Below are 19,103 nucleotides of genomic sequence, written 5' to 3'. Positions count from 1 at the left end.
TCGTAGTATAACTATTGACTTCGAAATTATGCGTGATGTAATAGTTATAATCCTTCAAACAGTTATTTCTTCAAATTTCTTTACACTCTAAATGCTGAAAGACTGTGACATGACTACTACTTTGAGTTGTTTTACTGTCTTGTTTGAAAGCATGCTGCTGTGGGAAGACAGTAGGACTAATTTTTATTCCACTTAAAAAAGAGATAAAGGCGGGTACAGAAAGGTCATGGGTAATGCAAAAACTCTTTGTAAAAATTGAGGTATTGCGCTTTTGCTGAAGGTGCTCTTCAAGAGCAGGTCTGTACTATTCTGATCTGAATGTAGTGAGTCTGGATTTGGGTTGGGTTTTTTTTATTTTATTTGGAAGCTTAAATCTAGAAGTATTCAATGGCTGGAAATCTCACCTTGAACATGGAACATTATGGCTACTGCAGTTCTTCAGAGTGAACAAAATTGAGAAGGAGAAGAAACAAGTCTAATTATGGTAGTCTATGGTAATGTTATTGCATAAATTAGTGGACATAATACAGCCAGTAAACAACATTGAAAAGAATAAACGTGATGGGAAAGACCATTCTGGACCACTTGTCTATCGAGTTAACATCAGTCAAATCAGGGATTTTGACTTTGATCTGGGATGCCCTTCTTCGTAAGCGTCCTTTTTTATGAAGCCTGTGCCTGTCCAAAGCACTCCTACTGTAGAGGTCTCTGCTGGAAGTGGCTCTTCTGTACTGCAGGTTGGCACTGTCGTACGTGTACGTGGTGGCTTGGGGGTCACGGAGGCTTGTGAACACGTCTGAGCTGCTGATGTCATTTCGTATTTCAAGTGGGCTAAGAAGCATGTTTCCATGGGGATCAACCTGTGTCAAGGAAGGAACGTGAATTAGACAAGTTCCTCAGCCAGCCCAAGGTGTCTCCCAGATGGACAGGTACCTTCTGGCTCTACTGCCAAGGTGCTCCTGGGGCTGCAGTGACAGTCGTGTCTTGTATAGCATCAATGGAAGTGAAAATACACTTTCCTGACTGGTGTGAAATTATCTGTTAGGCATCTAAGTATCTTCCATTCTGACCCAGCTCTTTGATCTGGGACCTTTTCATTCAGTTAGTTATCTCATCCCCTGTAAAGTAAGAGTTTTCTAATTTTATCTTTAACTTAGATCATGGTCTTTATGAAATACTGAGTTTTAATATCTGGTGACCTGACACCCAAAGCTTTCATGTACTCAAGGTGAAAAAAAAATATTGCTGTCTCTGTTAATTTTATACAGTTTTAGTGCTGTAGGTTAGTTTCAAGAACAGTTTTGTAACAATGGGTTCATCATATGAAGAGCATATAGGTACATGTGCATTTTATCAGTTATTGTAATAAGCTTGTGATGAGAATTAATTTTGGAGAATTACTATATTGCAGAGATAGAAATCCCTACCGCCCACAGCATACCATTAACTTGCTTACGTGCAGATAGAATAAACCATTTTACTCAATGAAACCTCATATTCAGTTGCATTTGTATATGTCAGTACCAGAAGCAGTTGTTTCAAATACATTTATCACTTACTTTATTTGTGCTGTTATTTAGTCAGGGCGCTGTTTTAAATACCTGAGCAAAGAACTGGAAACTGCAACAGGTATGTACATGTCTGGCACAAACAATATATATATATTTAGCTAAAATATTTTAATATAATTGCCTTTTTTATATATGAATGTAATTAACCATGAATGGCTGCATTACTACAAAGTGCTTACCTTTTCCCTCATCTTTAGTTTTCTATATGTTTGTAGTAAAACCTCTTTTAGGAGAAGTTTTTTGGTGTTTCCAGGATGACTCCTGACTTCTCCATAAAGAATTCCTAGATGTTTCAAATTCTCAGATGTTTAAACATCCACTGTAGCTCATATGAAGGAAATACACATCAGGACACAGACCTCTTAAATGAAACTTAAAAGATTTCTCCTTGAGGCTTGAGTATTACAATTGTTTTTTTGTAAACTGTGGTGTTGGACCTACCCCAACTATATTACAGTCTATACCATGGCTGTCTGGGGATGCCTTTATACCAAGGAAAAAAAAATTACTTATTGACATATCTAGTCTTGTGAAGCACCAGTGATATGCAACGCTTTGTTCACACTCTGAGCTTTACATTTTTAGCAAGACATAGCAGAGCTAGGAAATGGTATAATAATCTACAGCAGGTTTGAAGTGTGTTCAAGAAAAAACTCCAAGCAGAGCACTTGGGGAAATCCAGTCTCTGGGCGTTGCTGCAGAGGAAAGCTGGAAGCCAGAGAAAGCCTCAGTTCCACCTGGCAGCATGGAAGATGTTCCTTCCCATCACCAGAAGGAGAAAACATTGCGTGATGACTGCTGGCGTATTTACACTGTGCCAGACTAAACACTTACTAACTGAAAACAAAGATGTGGAGGGGCTATTTGTACAAAAGCCGCCCAGGAGAGCTGTGGGGAAAAAAGTCTTCTAAATGGAGTAATAACTCACCACAGATAGAAAATGCTCTAAGTCAGGTTTAGCAACTGATTCTGTACACGCTGAAATGAGCATTCAGTGGGAACATCCAAGTTCCCACCACTGTTTTGGTGGGAAAAGCTCACATATTCCGGGTTAGAGAGGCCAGCTGGTCACAAACCAGCATGATGTTTGCAGTCTTTACTTGAGATATGGGCTACCCAGTTTATACTTCCTAGGTCAAGTCTTCAATTTTAAGCAGAAGGAAGATCTAAGCTAGGGTTTCCTACTCTCCAGAGGACTGCCATAACTGGGACTATTAATTACTCCTAAGTTCTGACATTTTCTGTGGAAAAAGCAACCATCTCAGAGTTGTCTCTGTGTAAAAAGAGATATTTTTTTAATTCTCAGAAGTTTTGCTAGGTCCATCTTTTCTTCCCAGTTTTATGAAATAGCTCTTTGAGCTGTCTTTGATTACATAATCTAATGTTTAAGCTAATTGACTTTAGTGTTGTAATAGTAGTAACAGTAGTGCAAGCATCATTAAGCAGTTATTATGGCTTCTCTTTTGTGAAGACAACTCATAACTGCCTACAATCTAAAGTGATTCATAGGGATGTTTCTTAAACTAATATGCCCTGACAGTTTATTATAAGCCAAGCAGCGTATGAATTCCCGCTTTAAGTGTTATGAATGAAGCTGTTGTATTTTAAAATGAGTTTTATTTAAATCATTTTAGGCGGGATGATTTGTATACATCATGAAGCAATTCAGTCTTTGAATTGGAGTCTTTCCAATTCAGAGCAAAGGGCCTTACACTGATCTTGAATAAATTAGCTCAGAGAAGTATAAAAGCTCTTCTTATGTCCCTGGGTCAAATTCTCTGCTTGTGCGACATGAAGCTGGACTAATTGTTAATTTCCCACATCATTAAAAACCCTTTCAGAATTTATTGAAGTTCACTCCAAAATATTCTTAAAACTTGTGCAGCTGAGGTTTTGTTACTGAAGCATAGGAATTCTACAAATTCCTGTAGGAATCTGGAAAACATACAAATTGTTAAGGGATCCCCAAAAGAGACTTGTTAATAGTTTTGTTTATGTTAATGTTAAAATCAATTAACAGCAAATATGCGCACAGTAAAAGCTGTAAATTTTCTGTCTTAAAGTCTTTTCTCCCTTACTTAATACGAAGTTACCTGGGGCTTGCTGTTGGTCCTGTGCTGGAGGAAGCCTGTGCATCAGAAACAGCCAGCAGGCTCTAACTCATTCCACCCCATGTCTCAGTGATGAGGCTCTTCCCTCACATCAGGTATGAACTGCAGTTGTACGCAGTCTTTGACACATTTGCATTGGATGGCATGACAAAAAATGGGGATGGAAGAGACAAAGCTCTGTCCACTCAGTTTTCTGGCCCACTAGCTGCCTGCCTGCTTAGGAGTAGAGTATCTCAGTCCCCTCGTTAGGTAGGAAAGATGAGCCATATCAAGCCCAGAGTAGTTCTTTCTTGCTTGGATATAATGTATTTATTCTTTCAAATACCACCTTATTGTTCTTTAACTGGAATGCCCTAAATTTTATTACATAATCCAACCATTGCTCAGATGAAAACAAGTTTTCTTGCTTAACAGATATTCTGAGCCTAAATGTGTGTTTGCATGAAGATATACACTTTGCCTTGTTTGTACAATGCATAAATTTTGCCTAAAGCTGTAGAAAGCTGAAGAATTGGGGTTTTTTTTGTCTTTTGAACATATCATGAAGACTACGTGAGGAGGATGTCAAAGCATTTAAAGCTGACGTGTTAGTCATCTGGTATAATTATCAAAGTTTAAATATTCTTCAGATGCATGTATGTGGTGACGCTTCTTGTAATGACATTTGTATCTATATTGAGTGTGTATCTATACTGAACTTACAGATTTTTAATTCTTCGTTTGCACAAGAACTACCTAAAGCCTAAATCAGCACAGGTACATATATATGAATCTTCATCAGTGATGGAAAAGCCTTGATGTGTGCTCAGGAAACATCATAAAAAGAAATAATAATCTGGCTTGTATGTTTACTTAGAAAATGAGTTTCCTGCTTAGGAGCATCAAATGATATTGTAAGTGTAAAACAGTTAAAGTAATTAAAAAACCCCAAAACAACAGTCCTGTGTTGACCACATAAAAAGTAGTCAGTCAGCTCTAGGGGAAGAGCACGTTGGCATTCCTTGACAGAGGATGGGTCTCAAATGCTTAGTGCTGTCTGGAATGGGTTTTACCTACCTACTTTTTTTACGTTAACTGTTGGGAGATAAAAGGTAAGAACTTTTGTTTTGTCTCAATACAAAAACATCTTTTATTTCTCTTAAGATGAAAGATTCAGGGCCACGTTATGCATACCAGCTGTCTTGTTGGAACAAATGCAGTAGTGTTATCACAATCTGATCGGCAAAGAAACAGGTTATGCTCAGCAGGGAGGTACTTATGCAGTGTGGATTTACTTGAAGGTTGAGCTAGTTGCGTGGTTATGTGGTCCTTCCTTTTTCTCCTTCCAGTAGCCACTGTACTGGAAAATCGTATGTTTTCCTTGGAGCCTGTGGCTGGTCTCTGGCTTTTCATCCCAGGTGTTTTGTGGTTCACAGAAAGTTTGAAAGGAAGGTGTGATGCTGTGCAGAACTGGGGAGCAAAAGACCATCTATCACCTGCCTTGTGTTGCCATTTATGAACCCCTTGATGGCTCAGCCCCTTTCCCACTCACATTATGATTGTGTCCTACCTCTTTCTCATGCTTAAGAGACATCTTCTCTGTAATCATTATTCACATTATAATTGCCTGGGGAAACAGAAGCAGTTGCATTCATGGACTATCTAAATATATTTCTTGCTGGGTGGTTTGTCCTATTTATCTATAATTATGGTGGTTTCCTCAGTGACATCTAGCTTCGACAAATGGACAAGGAGATATAAACAGACTTTATGCTTTATTCAGAGAAACAGAAAGCTTGTTTACTATAAATTAGTATTTTTTCATATTAAAAATTAAAATGGCATCGATTGTGAAACTGGAGAGGCTTTATTTCCACCTTCTTCAGTCTGTAGAGCAAGGAACAGCCACATATGAAACAGCAGTATGGTTTCATTTTCCATCTGGTCTTCTCTATACTGTGTTAATATCGCAGTCAGTGTGCCAAGTGTTGCTCACATGTCTAACGCTTTTGTTATCTGGTGAAGGAATTTGAACTCTTTTAGTCGTGGGAGTTGTATGTCAGATGGGAATGAGCAATATCTTCACCTGGCACAAAGAGAGGAAGCACTGTTACATATCTTCTATTGGTTATAGGTCCCTGTATGGATAAGTGGTATGGGTCAAGAGTAAAAGGGAAAAAAATATCCTGTAGCTGCATATACTTACAGCTGCACTTCTTTTGTGCTCCAAAAAAGCTTTCCCCTGCTCTGGTACAGACATCATAATACCAGTGAAAAATCTCAAAACAGATGGAGAGGCTCTGGGAGCTGTCTTCACTAGAGATCACATATCCTTACTGTGTCCCACTGCTCCGGTCATATGCATTCTTCCTGCCGAAGACAGATGTACGGCTGTTGGACATCAGCATTTCCATGCTGAGTAAAATGAATGCTCACAAGGTCCCACGTCAATGTACCTCCAGTGGGATAACAAAATTCATTTATATCCATTCACTTGTGTGTGTCTATGTGTATGTGTATACATATATGTGTGTCTAAAATCACAAACCTGCACTGTACAGGCAGAAAGCAGTCTGTTCTCTTAAAGCATTCTCAGTCTTAGAATGGAATTGCACTCTAAAGTGTGAACACTTACAAATCCTGGTACAAAGCAGGTATACCTTCCGTTTTCTGTCAGAAGAATGCTGGTGTATTCAGGTGGTGCTCTGAAAAGTTCAAGCGTGGTTGTAAATACTTTCCATCCCATTCTGAGTATTGGTCTCAGTGTAATCTTTGCCAGCGTAACATTTAGACAAAAGCTTTTAGTCATGAGTTAGGGCTTTTTGTTAGTTAAACAACCTCTCCAAATATGTAGGAAAAAGAGCTTACCTGCACTCTTATCCTTTACACTTTCTCATCCTTTACTCAGTTCAGTGCACTGGGGCCCATGTAGCCAAGGCTGACCTCTGAAGACGTGTTGCTTCCCTCTTCATCATGAACCCTTGCTGTGCTTCTTCACACCTAGGTTGGGTTATCTCAGGAGATGTCGAGGTGGCTGGTCAGAGTTTGTGGGTTTGATTGGTTTTCTTCCCTTCCTTATCTTCCACAGAAATGGATAGACAGTGTCTGCGCACAACAATCCATAACGGGGTGGCTTATCTCCTCTGCTCTGTGGAGGACAATACTTTGTGGGACCTTGGAGACTGCTGCATGCCTGAACTGAATTTGTGCACCCACTGTAATAAAGCAACTCCTACACATTGGGACAGGAGGTGAATGCGGGTAAGGACTTTTAATGGGCTCATGAGTTCACTGAGACTGAGGACATGATGACTCTGTTAATGATGCTTAGCTGTAGTGGTGTGGCTGCTGGGACACAAGACACACAACTCCAGAACTAATAAAATATCACAGAAGTTCTGGAATGTACTTCCTGACATGTATGTGAAATTGCAACCATCCACCAAGCTGAAGTCTTACCTGTTAGAGTTTTATGTGTCGATCTCATGCTTCAAGGTGAACAGAGGGCTCAAATATGGTTTTGGCCAAATGTTATCAACTCAGGCCACAACAGTACAGAGGTTTATAGGACAGCCTGGGTAAGATCTCATTAATACTTGGATGTAATATATTGTAAGAAAAGCAAAGAACAGAAGAAACTTTTTGTCTCATTAGGATATGTATTTTCCTCTGAGTCAGACTGGGCCAAATACACCTGAGGGAAGTGTTTATTTCTGAAAAACTGGGAAAAAATGGAATAAGTTTATAGAAGTTTGCAAGTGCTCAGCGATGTACTGTAAATTCAACTTTTTCCTGTTAAAAAAATGTCCATAGCATTACTTCCTGGAGTTTGTCTGGCTTGTTTTTAAGAGGGGATAGCTGTGGTCTGCTTAAATTTAGCCTGAGGGAAAAATCCTGACATCTGCGAAAGCTGTTATAACCTAGCAGCATCCTTCTTGCATTCCTGGAAGCTCAGTGGTGTGCGCTTCATTCAAGACTCACTGAAGGAACAGTGTCTGTCTTTGCTTTCTATTCTTGGTGAAGTTTCTGTGTGTAAAGAGGAACTATGTAACAAACATTTCTTCTATACCACGGAAAAACACAGTTGAAATGGTAAATATTTAACTTCCTTGTACCCCTTGTATTTCTTCTGTGCTGCAAAGAAATGCTTGTTCTAAATATTCATTTGCATTTTCCGTAGTTTCTTACTCTGTTTTCAGTTGAAGACGGAACGAACCATATGTTGCTGTAATCTCCTTAAAACACGATTTTTCTCTAGACGATCTTAAATGCTTTTGCATACGTGTTCAAACTGCATTTATCTCTATCATCATATACACCAACATTGTCAGAGCAGAAATAACGTTTGAAGAGTTAGCTTGAACATTTTACCTGGACTCTATTTGTTTCCGGTCTGCTCTTCTCGCCCGTAGCATGCCCTGCCCTGCCTGCTGCCTTTTTTTGACGTTGGGGTCCTTTCCCAAAGAATATGTAGTTTACAAAGGCATATTCCAGCAAGGCCAGGAACACAAACACAAAGCATCCCATCAGGTAAATATCTATTGCCTTGACATAGGGAATCTTTGGCAAGGTCTCCCTGAGGTGGGTGCTGATGGTGGTCATGGTCAGCACAGTTGTGATTCCTGCGAAAGGAAGAAAAAGACATTGACTAACAAGACAGGGAAGGAGATTTGAGCGTGAAAGGCGTAATGGCAGCATTGCCCAGCTACCGTGCACTTCTCATGCAGATAGCTTAATTACGTGATCAGATTCTTGACAGCCAAGGGAATGCATTTGGCAGGACTGGAAAGGAAGATATCCTTGCAGGCCTGCTGAGAGCACCTTCCCTGGCTGTCCATGCAATGGAGGGTGAACAAAATAGCCTTCAAAAGCCCAGCCTATCTTGGTACATCTTGCCTTAATTTTTACAATAACTGTGCTAGGGAACATGGTGTTAGCTGCCCTGGATAGCAGAGCTGATCACTGTTCTTCCTATGCGGGGAAATGCTTCTCACTTCATTTACAGCAGTAGCCCTGCTTGACCCCATAGGGTGGTTTGCATTGCTCTGGGGAGCTGGAATAAGTATCTAGCTTTTGACTGAAAACAGAGGATAGAGAGGGGAAAGGGAAGCTTTATGATAAAGTGATAGTCTTTGATGAAAAGAAAGTGATATACATGCTTGTACCAAAACAGCTTTTCCTGTTAAAGGGGTGCTGCAAATAAAGCATTTCCATCTCATTGTGTTATCCATCACTGCATGATTCTTTCTTTCTTTTTTTTTTTTGTTTTGTGTATGTGTTTTGTTTTAGTTGGATTAAATTATTTTTTAGTCTGCTTTAATTACAGGTCATTAATGCATCCGGATAATAGCTCTAGGCACAGATGTAATGAGTTGAATTTAGAGAGGTGGGACAAAACAGAGGTGGGACAAAATGGCTTTCTGGCATTAGCATTTGAAAAGCATATCTGCCTTAAAGCACAAATGGTGGCAGAAGATCTTGGTTCTTATGGAAAGTTGTAGGAAGGAACATGGTACAGGAAATAACCAACTATGTAGGTAAAACAGGCTTATTTGGTGTAAGCTGGTATATCTCCATTGCTGTCAGTAGGGTCTTGTGTATTCATTCCAGCCACACATCTGACCTGAGAGGATGCTTTTTAACATCAGTGAAATGTTGATGCAGCACAGCGTAGATACCCTTAGATACCTGCATTAGACCTTTACGCTTCAGTTTGGAAGCAAGATACTTTTGGTCTGATCCAAAGACCATTATGGCAACTGGAAGTCAGTCAGGACCCCAACCTAACTGCAGAGCAAGAACTTCAGATGTAGGCAAGGCGACACCTGCCTGCCTTCCTGGCAACGAAGACCCTACGCTGCATGTGTAAGATCACAATTAATGCTGCTGCAATCAGCTGTATGGATGTGGTGCTACTGTACTCAAAGGCAACAAGTATCTATGTAGTTCAGTGATTTTGAAAAGAAGTTACCTAGAGCAACTCTGGCTGCAGAGGCATCATAATTGATCCAAAAAGATACCCATGACAGAATTGTGATCAGTGTGGAAGGCATATAGGTTTGCAAAATGAAGTATCCAATATTTCTTTTAAGCCGGAAGCTAAGTGATAGTCGAGGATATGCTCCTGAAAGAAAGAAGTCATATAATGACTAACGCCTAACAAAAATTAGACACTGATATTTCTGGGTTGGGGAAGAGGGGGGAGCTTTTTTAACTAGCCGGTACTTACCTGTTGTAAATTCCACTCTCTTTGATACCATCTTGTAATCAACGATAGAAAATTGTGGGAGCTCGATGTTACTAACTCCCGTTACTGCCGACTCTCCTCCATTCCAGTAAAATTCAATATCATCAGTAGTGTATCCATCTGAAACAGAAGCACAATTTGATTATTGATTTTTCTTTTTGTTTTATTACTTGGCTTAAATAGTTGCGGTTAAAGTGGAAGAAGCTGCTGTTAATCAGGAATTCAGCCTTCTGTTGTGTGACATTTCTGTTATACAGAAGCCACGTAGCCTCCTCTGTACCCAGGGGAAGCTTCCAGGTGTGGAAAGGAAGAAGGCAGAAAACAAGGACGGAGTTTAAGATTAAAGATCAATTTTTAGCTAGCTCTAATACTACTTTCCGTTCAGGCTTGAGTTGCTCAGTTTACCAACAGAGTGATATAACATCAGTGAAACTTTTAAACTCTCTAGGAGGAGCTCTGACAGTAAAACCAGGTTCAGTTCCCAGCTTTGCATTTGATTTCCTATGCAGGCTGTGACAAAATACAGAGTTTGGAGCCAATGGAGGCAAAGATGATTCTAGAATAATTCAGGTGCCTGTACTATTACCTGACAATGTCTGTCAGAGCTGTAGGTATCCTTTGATATTCATGCAGCATTTTATATTTTAATTAGACTATGCCATCTTCAATCTTCTGTTATCACAGAACTATTTCCTATCGTCTTCAAAACTAGCACGTTTCTTCTCTTTCCTTTTAACAGCCATGTTGATTATTTATCATTTAATTAAAAATTAATTTGCCATTCTACCACTAGGAATGTTAACATTATTGTTACCATTTTTCAAAACCATTTTGATTAAAGTCAAAAGTGACTGAGTTTCAAAAAAATCTCACAACTGATGACATTTTTGAACTAACATTTAAACTGTTTCCAATTTATTGCATTTTACTACTTTCTCCAGATATCTACCAAAGGAGAGAACAACATCTCATCTATTTTTAGACTTTTCCTTCAGGTGTTAGATTTAATCAGGTTTAAATCATATAAGACAGATCAAATAAAAACATGTGTTCGAACTCAAAGCTTTAGAAAACTTGACAGTAGTTTTGCCAGCTGAGCCAACCGTAGCATCAGAAGCCTCTACAGAGTTAGGAACTTATCCTTTCATATGCACCAGTAATGCAATCTCTAGCTAGGGAAATGAGTCTTGAGATGTCTTTTCCTATGATAGTGCCTGGTAATAGCCTCATCTCTGGAAGGCTGACCACATGCAGAACAGGTCTGTAGTTTCCCTGGTGACAATCAGAGAAGCTCTCACAACTTGCTGCCGGGCTCAAGGGACTACTTAGGAAGGCTGCAGTTATTGAACAGATACCTTTGATGCAAACACACAGTGATGGGCTGAACAAGGTTAAGTGTTCACGTATCTTATTTGTGAACTGCTTGGTGCCACAGTTTGCTAACTATCTGAATTGTCCTGAAACTGTACTAACCTGTGCAATATAGATTGCTGCTGTTTGCTTAAAACTTCTGTGCTTTTCATCACTTATGCTAATTTTTTTTTAAATGAATCACCCCAGGGTTGTCACACAGGGCTCTCTGCATGGCTTTTTTTCACGTCTTCCAGGTAGAAGCCAAGAGCTTTTCATTGCAAAAGGTCAAGGCAGCTGCTTGATAGTGGGACTTCAGTAGCTGCTTTAAAGGCATTGCACACAAACCACGGGCCTGACATGAACCACGTGTAGGGTGTAATACAGAATGATTGAAGGAGGGAATGAAGACTGCTAAGTCTGTTTAAAAGGCCAAGACTAAGATTGTTAGGGAAGTGTTAACTTCATTTTCTTGCAAATCTGTATTACAAAAAATCTCTCTGGAATGTTTTCCCTTTTTAAAAAGGATGGAGCAAAACAGAGGAAATGGTAAACTGTCATCTCATACTGAAAGGGTATTGATTATGTGTAGACTTGGTACCACACAAACATCCTCTACATGAAGTAACACTCATAGCTGTTTCTTTGTCTTTAGGGGCTAAAATTAGAAAGAAGGGTGCAGCACTACCTAGATGTTGCACAGGTACTTGCTGCAAAGTCACAGGTGAAGGGTTAGATTCTGCTTCAGGGTTTGGAAGAAAATGGTGGACCTGATTCTTCTGTTCTGTACCATCACCCTTTTCACACCCCTCCCTCCAGTTTTGGTTCAGTTGTGCTGCTTCCTCGGCTGGTGCACACTGGAATCCAGGGCAGAGAGAGGAACTGTCTCCAGTGCTCAGCAAGTCCTGACTTTATTTGCTGTCTCCTTAAGCAGCCTCTGCCAGCCTCTCTGCAGTTTCTCTGCCTTCTTGACAAAAGAAGGAATAGTCTGGGCACCTTACTGAAGATAAAATTCCCTTCCCCAAAGGTGAATTATTGTAGATTTAGTTGTTAAAACCAAAATGGTACCCTATAAACACCTGGGATATCACAGGGCAGATTTCCAAACAAAACCGGGCACACCTTCCTACGGAAGGATTGCACTGTGTTATTGGTACAGCGTGTGGTGATGCTGGACCTTCACAAAAACAGATTATGGGAGTTTTGTAACTGAGGCAAATGTGCTTGTCACTAGTCCTGGAAGGGTTTCTATGACTTTGGCTACTAAATGAAAAGTAGAACTATAAGATTATAAAGTCAATTCACCAAAAGCAAGGACCTTGCATGGAGATTTCAGCTGATGAGAAACCATCAGTGCTGGCAGGCCATGTCTTTAACCTTTACAAACTTAAAAAAGACTTCCAAATACTACAAAAAATGGACCTAGTGTGAGCTACCACTGTTTCTAATATGCTGATTTGTTCCTTGAATTTACTCCAGTTAAAGCTGAGGGAAATTATGAGACAGGGATAGTGATGTTTTTCAATCAGGAGCATTCATGTTTCTTAGCTCTCTTTCTTTTTAGAAGAGTAATTGAGCAGGAACATCTTCCTGTGGTTTTGTATAGAGAGAGCCTCAGTACAATCATGAGTTCCTTGACAGTCAATGTAATAACTCTGCTAGACACTAACAAGGTGTAAAGTCTCCCCAGGCAGTCCATTCCCTGATGTGATATGATTTTTGTTGTGCGATGCCCTTCATTATGTGCTTTGCACATTGTTCTAGGTGTGTGAGAGGCGTTGCTTTCATGGCTGACGATGACTCACAGATGCAGGGCTTGGAGGGCCTCGTGTTCCACAAGCGTTGACATTGCTTTTTGCTTTCCAAACTAGCAAACTCGAGAGGAACACAGCTGGCTGCGGTTTAAAGGCTGGAACTGATCTCAGCTCTGAACAGAGTTAGCAGAGGACAGATCGCTCCTTTTTGAAGCGGGTAGTGCCTTCAAGTGAGGAGCCACCGTGATGTAAACTAAGAAACATTCAGTGTGGAGCAGCACTAGGTTCTGGCTAGCAGGCAATGATACAGCCTCATTTCTGGCAGCATATGCCTTTAACATTTACAATGGAAGAAAAGCTATTTCAATGATAGAAAAAGTGGGTCTAGTCTGTGCAGTGGTCAGCTCTAACATGCTGATTTGTTCACTGAACTTATCGGCACTGCCCAGGTATTCCCTCGGCAGCTTTTTTCCCCGTGTGATCCTTTTCCCTCTGCATACATATCCATGTCACTGCTTCAAAGGGATGCCTCTGCTTTTGTGACAGAGAGAGCAGTACGTACAACCGGGCAGTGCTGTCCGAACACAAATTTCACAGAAGCCAAGTATGGGAACCTGAACTATTTCCATTACGTCCATAATAGCTGTCAAGAGCGGTTGCAGCTGTAGCTGCAGAAGTCTGGAATTATTTCCCCGAATGACTAAGAGCACGACACGAAGCACATTTAACCCATTTAATGACACGAGGGAATCTAATTCAGCGACGCCCGTTCCCGACAAAAGGGAATCAGCGTCTCCGGTGGGCGCCGCCCGTGACGGCTCCCCCGGCCCCGCCGGTCCCCGCCCGCCGCGGCGCGGCGCGGCGCAGCGCCGCCGAGCGGCCACGGGGGGGCGCCCGCGCTCCAGGGCGGCCGGGCCGCAGCGCTGCCGCCCCCCGCCGCTGCCGCTGCCGCTGCCCGCCGCCCTCCTTCGGGCCTCGGCCCGGGGCGGCCTGGCTCGCCCGGCCCGAAACGTGCGGTCCCGAAGGGGTTACGCCAGTTGCCGAATTTGGCCAGGACAGCGATGAGCACGCCTTAGGGGAGAGCCGGGTGTCGGAATGGTGATGTGCGCGATGTCAGCCACTGTGTTTAATGGCTGGACTTCATCCAGAGGATGCGTTGGGTTTTAAACAGGTTTACTCAATACCTCTGGAGCAAACGTGGCTTGATTTCTGGGCTGACATCACTAGCCGTCTAGCCCACTTAATCAAACAAATTCCCCAGGATTTACGTGTGTGCTTTTGTTGACCTAAATAATAAGTGATTGCTAAGATTTTTTTTCTAGTAATAAAGCTCCCATGAAAATTATTTGATCTATTTAAGCCTTTGTTTGCTTGCTAGATTCTTTTCCAGCTTCAAAACCATTAAAATATGTTTAATTGCCCAGCTCCAGATATTAAACTTCTGCTTCCTAGAAAATAATCTTTAGAAATGATAATACAGTCCTTGATGTGCCAACACGTCTTTTTTTTTTTGCTTCTAGACCACCAGCTGAGAGTTTAAGTGAGAACACTTATGTAGAAGTACCACAGATCTAAAAAGTAACTAGATTCAAGCACGGCAAGAAACAGGTTATGTATAAGTCTTGCTGCTCACAGACAAAAATATTTTAGAAACGTTACTGACGTTGTGATATAGCCGAGGTTAACAATGTATTAGATGTTAATGGCACCAGGCTGTTTTATTTTCCACCACAGCCCTTACCATTTCAAATACCTCTGGGATAAATAAAGATCTATATTACATGAACGTAACAAATAACGTCATGGTTCTACTACTATTACCAGTTCCACAGAGATGTCCAAATGGACCCCCTTTTCCCTTCTGATTCTCCAGGGTAGGCAGCTCCAAAACACCCAGCAACAGGGTCCCTGCCTTAGGGATCTGAGTCTAAAAAGGGCATTTCAAAAAAATATTTCCACTCCGTGTGCCGCAGATGATTTGGCCTTGTGTAAGGACATGAGGCTGGAACCCAACCTTCTTCCATCAGTATTGGATCGTCCCTTTCCTAACAACTTAGTCTTCATTGCTGAATGTATTCTTACAGTATAATTTTTCTTGTTTCACATAGTTATTATTCCTTTGACTGTATTCAAACAAGAAGATAAAGCACTTCTTCTGCACACCACTGAGGTGGTCCATACAACGGTAAATTTATTGCACTATTTCAGCTTAAACCCAACATGTGAACAGGGCACCGCAGATCTGAAGATGTGTTTTGGAAAGCAATGTCACTAGTTAACATTAAGGTTGATAGAATTGCTTGAAAAGGCTCCCTGCCACCTGCATTAGAGTGGGTGTTTTTATCTGTGACTTTTTTTTTCACTGAGAAATACTTTCTATAGGCAGATGGCAGATTGTAACTGGGGATATGAGTCAGAATTTAGCCTAAGCAATACTGACCCAAATGAAAACTTGGTTAGACTGCTGGAGTACTACAAATTGTCAGTTATTTAAGAAGGTTTCTCAAATAAAAATAAATTTAACATATGGGGCAATCTGTTCCATCCCAGTTGGAGGCATCACTTCCTATCCATTAGAAGCAGAAAATAAATGTTATTACGGCATAAAGTCACTCTTGCAACATCCTAATCTAGTTCGGAGAGTGAATTATAACCTTGCGTTACTGTGCAAACACCTTTAATATTGGTTCATTGTTACTTGTTATCATTTTTTGCCCCTCTAACTTTTTAAATCACGTTTGCCAGTGAGACTTGATACAAGGTTGAATGTCCTTTGGGAAAGGAATTGTTTGGTTTTGCTTACTATCTCTTTAATGGCTAACACAGCAGGATTTCTCAGTATCACTGTAGTCTCAATAGATGGAAACATTGAAGGCTTCTGGTTAAGTAGTCAGACTTGTACCGAAAATGCCTTACCAGTTTATTTGTCTCCTCCTACTGGATTATGCCAGTGATGTCAAAGGACCTACTGAGCCTAAAAGAAATATAATGCAGTGCACAATCAGAAATACACATTAATATGTTTTATCTGGTATGGCTTTCATGTGCAAGAGCACCTCTTATAAGGCATACTGGTATTTTTATTTTTTTCCTGTTCACTAGTAAGAGTTTCATTCTCATTACCTATAAAAAAAACAAATGAAGGAATTACTAGGAAAGGAAAGGAAAGCAAATGCAAAATTCTTTGTTTGCATTTTCATATGCTTTCCAATTCATGTTGTGTTATATCTTGACTATTATATGCAGTTTTCTTTCTTTCTCAAAAATAACTGTACCAAGTTGGCTACAAAGAAGGGCCACTGAGATGATTAAGAACAGGCTTGCTTCCATTGAAAGAAGGACTGACTGAGTTACGATTCTTCAGCCTGGAGGTAAGGGGGCTGAGGGAATGTTATGCCAAAAGTCTATCAGATTCTAAGTTAGCATGGTAAGCTTGAACAGGACATGATTATTCACAATCCCTCACACTTCCAGACCAAGAAAGCAACAAATCGTATGTCTAGCGGCTAGTTTGAAAGAAATAAAGGGAAATACAACGTACAGATAACCTGCAGAACTCATTGCACAAGGTGACGCAAGTGTCAGAAGCTTCTGCTTGTTCCGAAGCTATCATACATATACAGAATAAAAATCTATCCAAGTTATTAAACACAACGATACTACTTCTGACTTGAGGTACCGAAGTGCAGAACACTTACTGGAGGAGTTTACTGGGGAAATATCAGCATGTATGTCCTATGCTCTGTTCTAGCTTCATAGCCGTGTGCTGCTGGCCACTGTCAAGTGGCCAAGAGACAAGATGATGGGCGACATAGACGTTCGATTTGAGACAGTACAGCAGTTAAGGGTCTGACATGTTCCACTGCAGCCAGATTTGCCCGTCTCATGTCTTTCACCTTTACAACTCACATTTTTACTTCGTCACTGGAGTGATGATTTTTAGCCTGATGTTGAGAGTCTCTGACTCTACACATCTTTGTGTAATTCATGTAAATTAAATTGCAATTAGAAAACCTTGTTCATGCCCATGCATTTTCCCTAGTAATAAGCAACCTGCCCATAGTAACTCAGTGGCCAAAATGTCACTGAAAACTCAGAGGTCTCTTATATGCAAAAGTTTAGCGAGCAGTGCCAGTGATTTAACTTTGGACTTGAGACATTTTGATGACCTGTTGTCTCAAAAGTAGTAGCAATGATATTGCTTTTTAAACTTTTTTTAACAAAGCAAGTGTGCAGTGTGTGCTCCTGACTGGTGCCTTCTCGTGCAGACTAGACACTTGTGTAATTGTACATGTAACATGTACAGATGCACAACTGCTATTAACAAATCAGCCCTGATAAGTACAGCCATCATACATTAGTTTCCACAGACCTTTAGCTAGTTTCTCATCTCATAATCTAGTCTGAGGGGCTCTGAAGCATGATGTTTTAAAATGGTACTTTTAGTTACTTTGGTAGTTACAACTGCTGAAGATCTGTTTGTTCAACTGCTTCCACATTTCTCGCTTCTTTGCCTGACTCCTCTTCTCCTGTGGGGTTGAAACCAGCAAAGTTCTGAAGTCACACCATCGTGTTCTTGTCTAAAGGCTAGTCAACAGCGATCAGGGCAGAGGCTGTGCATGAGGAGATTAACCCCAACAGTTTCCTTGCCTTGCATCCAGTTCACTTGCTGCTGGTACCAGACTGTCCTTGAGAGTTTGGAGCTGGGAAGAGAGGGCTTGTTTCTTTCCAGCAGCAAGTGTCAGAAGTCCCAGTCATCTTCTCTTGCTTTCGTTCCCAGATGCCTTTTTCCTGAATCTGTTTTGAGCTTTCTCCTTCTCCCTTTCTTGTTCTCCTTTTGAATAGACACTTATACTGGATACCAGCTGTATCTCAATCTGCAGAAAGTTGAACCAAAGCTCCTGACCTCTTCTGGTGAGGTTTGCTTGCCCCCCCCCCCCCCCCTTTTCTCTTCTACCCTTCATTCCCCCTAGTTTGATGAGGAGGGGAAAAAATCCATTTTCAGGAGCAGCAAAATGCAGACCACAAATTGTTTCTACTCCAATCCTGGCAGCACAGGCTGCGAGTGCCTGACTCAGGATGAGAGACCTCGGCGTGCCGAGAGAGACCTGACCTCTTCTGGAAGCCCAGTGTTGCTGTCCCTCACCTCTTTTGCTAACTCAAAGGACTTCCACACCTTCATATGAACCAGACTAAGGTAACTTGCTTGCAGTGCTGTCAGGAGCACATTTTATGTAGAGTTTATAAGTCTGATGCAAATCACTCTTTTCACCCCTCAGTTTCCTCCTCTTTTTTTCTCATCTGGAGCTGCTGTACAATGCATGGCTATCCCAGTCTGAGCCATAATCCTGGAAGTTTTTTCTGACTTGAGTTGCTTTACAAAGTTAAAAAGAGAACAACACTATTTATAAGCACATTATGTAAACATTAGCAACAGAGGTCCAGCTGCTTAGCATTCAGTTAGTTTAGTTCAGTCAATATTGCATGGTACATAGTTTTGTCTGCTTGTATTGTAAACACATCTTGCCCTTGAGCACTTATTTCATTTGACTAATTAAGATCTACTTCTAAGTGCTCTCATTTGGTTGCCAGGCAGACTCCCCCAATTTTAGATACAGCTGTTGTACTCGGTGAAAAAGGCATTTGAAATCCAGGTCCATCTGGTTTGTGCTCCAGCATGTCAAGCCTAAACCTGCTTTTGTTTAAGGCAGTGGGGTCTCTGTTTTCAACAGGACTCACACTGCAGATGAAGCAGGAGATGTGTTTCTTACTTATGCCAGCACGGCTTACGCAAGCACACCTTCTATTTCTATGCAATATTGTGTTCCCCTGTCTGAGATGGTGAAAACCCTTTTAAAAATTTAATTACTTAATTCAGGTGCGTAAATTTTTCAGAGAGATAAATATGGGGGCAAGTACGAGGCCACTGTACTTAGGCTTTTTAGATAAACAATGAGAATGAAGTTTTCATGGTGGTCTCACTCACTGTTCTGACTATGTAAGTAGCTGAATTTTCAATTCATGAACAATTGTAGAAAGTTTTAAAGTTATACTGAGCTACGTGAAAATTTTCATTCAGACAAAATTAAGA

General features: G+C 40.8%; 1 protein-coding gene across 2 annotated transcripts in view; it reads right to left on the bottom strand.

The window, feature by feature from the left end:
- Positions 1-512: 512 nt before the first annotated feature.
- GABRB1 (gamma-aminobutyric acid type A receptor subunit beta1) overlaps positions 513-19,103 on the bottom strand; it is a 130,984-nt gene continuing 112,393 nt past the window's right edge. The window contains exons 6-9 of one of the 2 annotated variants that reach the window (XM_072861821.1): positions 9,891-10,028; positions 9,633-9,785; positions 8,033-8,283; positions 513-860 (exon numbers count right to left, since the gene is read on the bottom strand). In XM_072861821.1, the coding sequence (XP_072717922.1) occupies positions 513-860; positions 8,033-8,283; positions 9,633-9,785; positions 9,891-10,028 (890 nt within the window). The remainder of the gene's footprint in view (positions 861-8,032; positions 8,284-9,632; positions 9,786-9,890; positions 10,029-19,103) is intronic. The other variant, XM_072861823.1, reaches the window with a different exon arrangement.

The sequence above is a fragment of the Ciconia boyciana genome, chromosome 5 (genome assembly GCF_034638445.1).
Source record: "Ciconia boyciana chromosome 5, ASM3463844v1, whole genome shotgun sequence".
Classification (NCBI taxonomy): Eukaryota; Metazoa; Chordata; class Aves; order Ciconiiformes; family Ciconiidae; genus Ciconia; species Ciconia boyciana.
The sequence above is the reverse complement of the archived record's forward strand: the minus strand, read 5'-3'. Positions and strand labels throughout refer to the sequence as shown.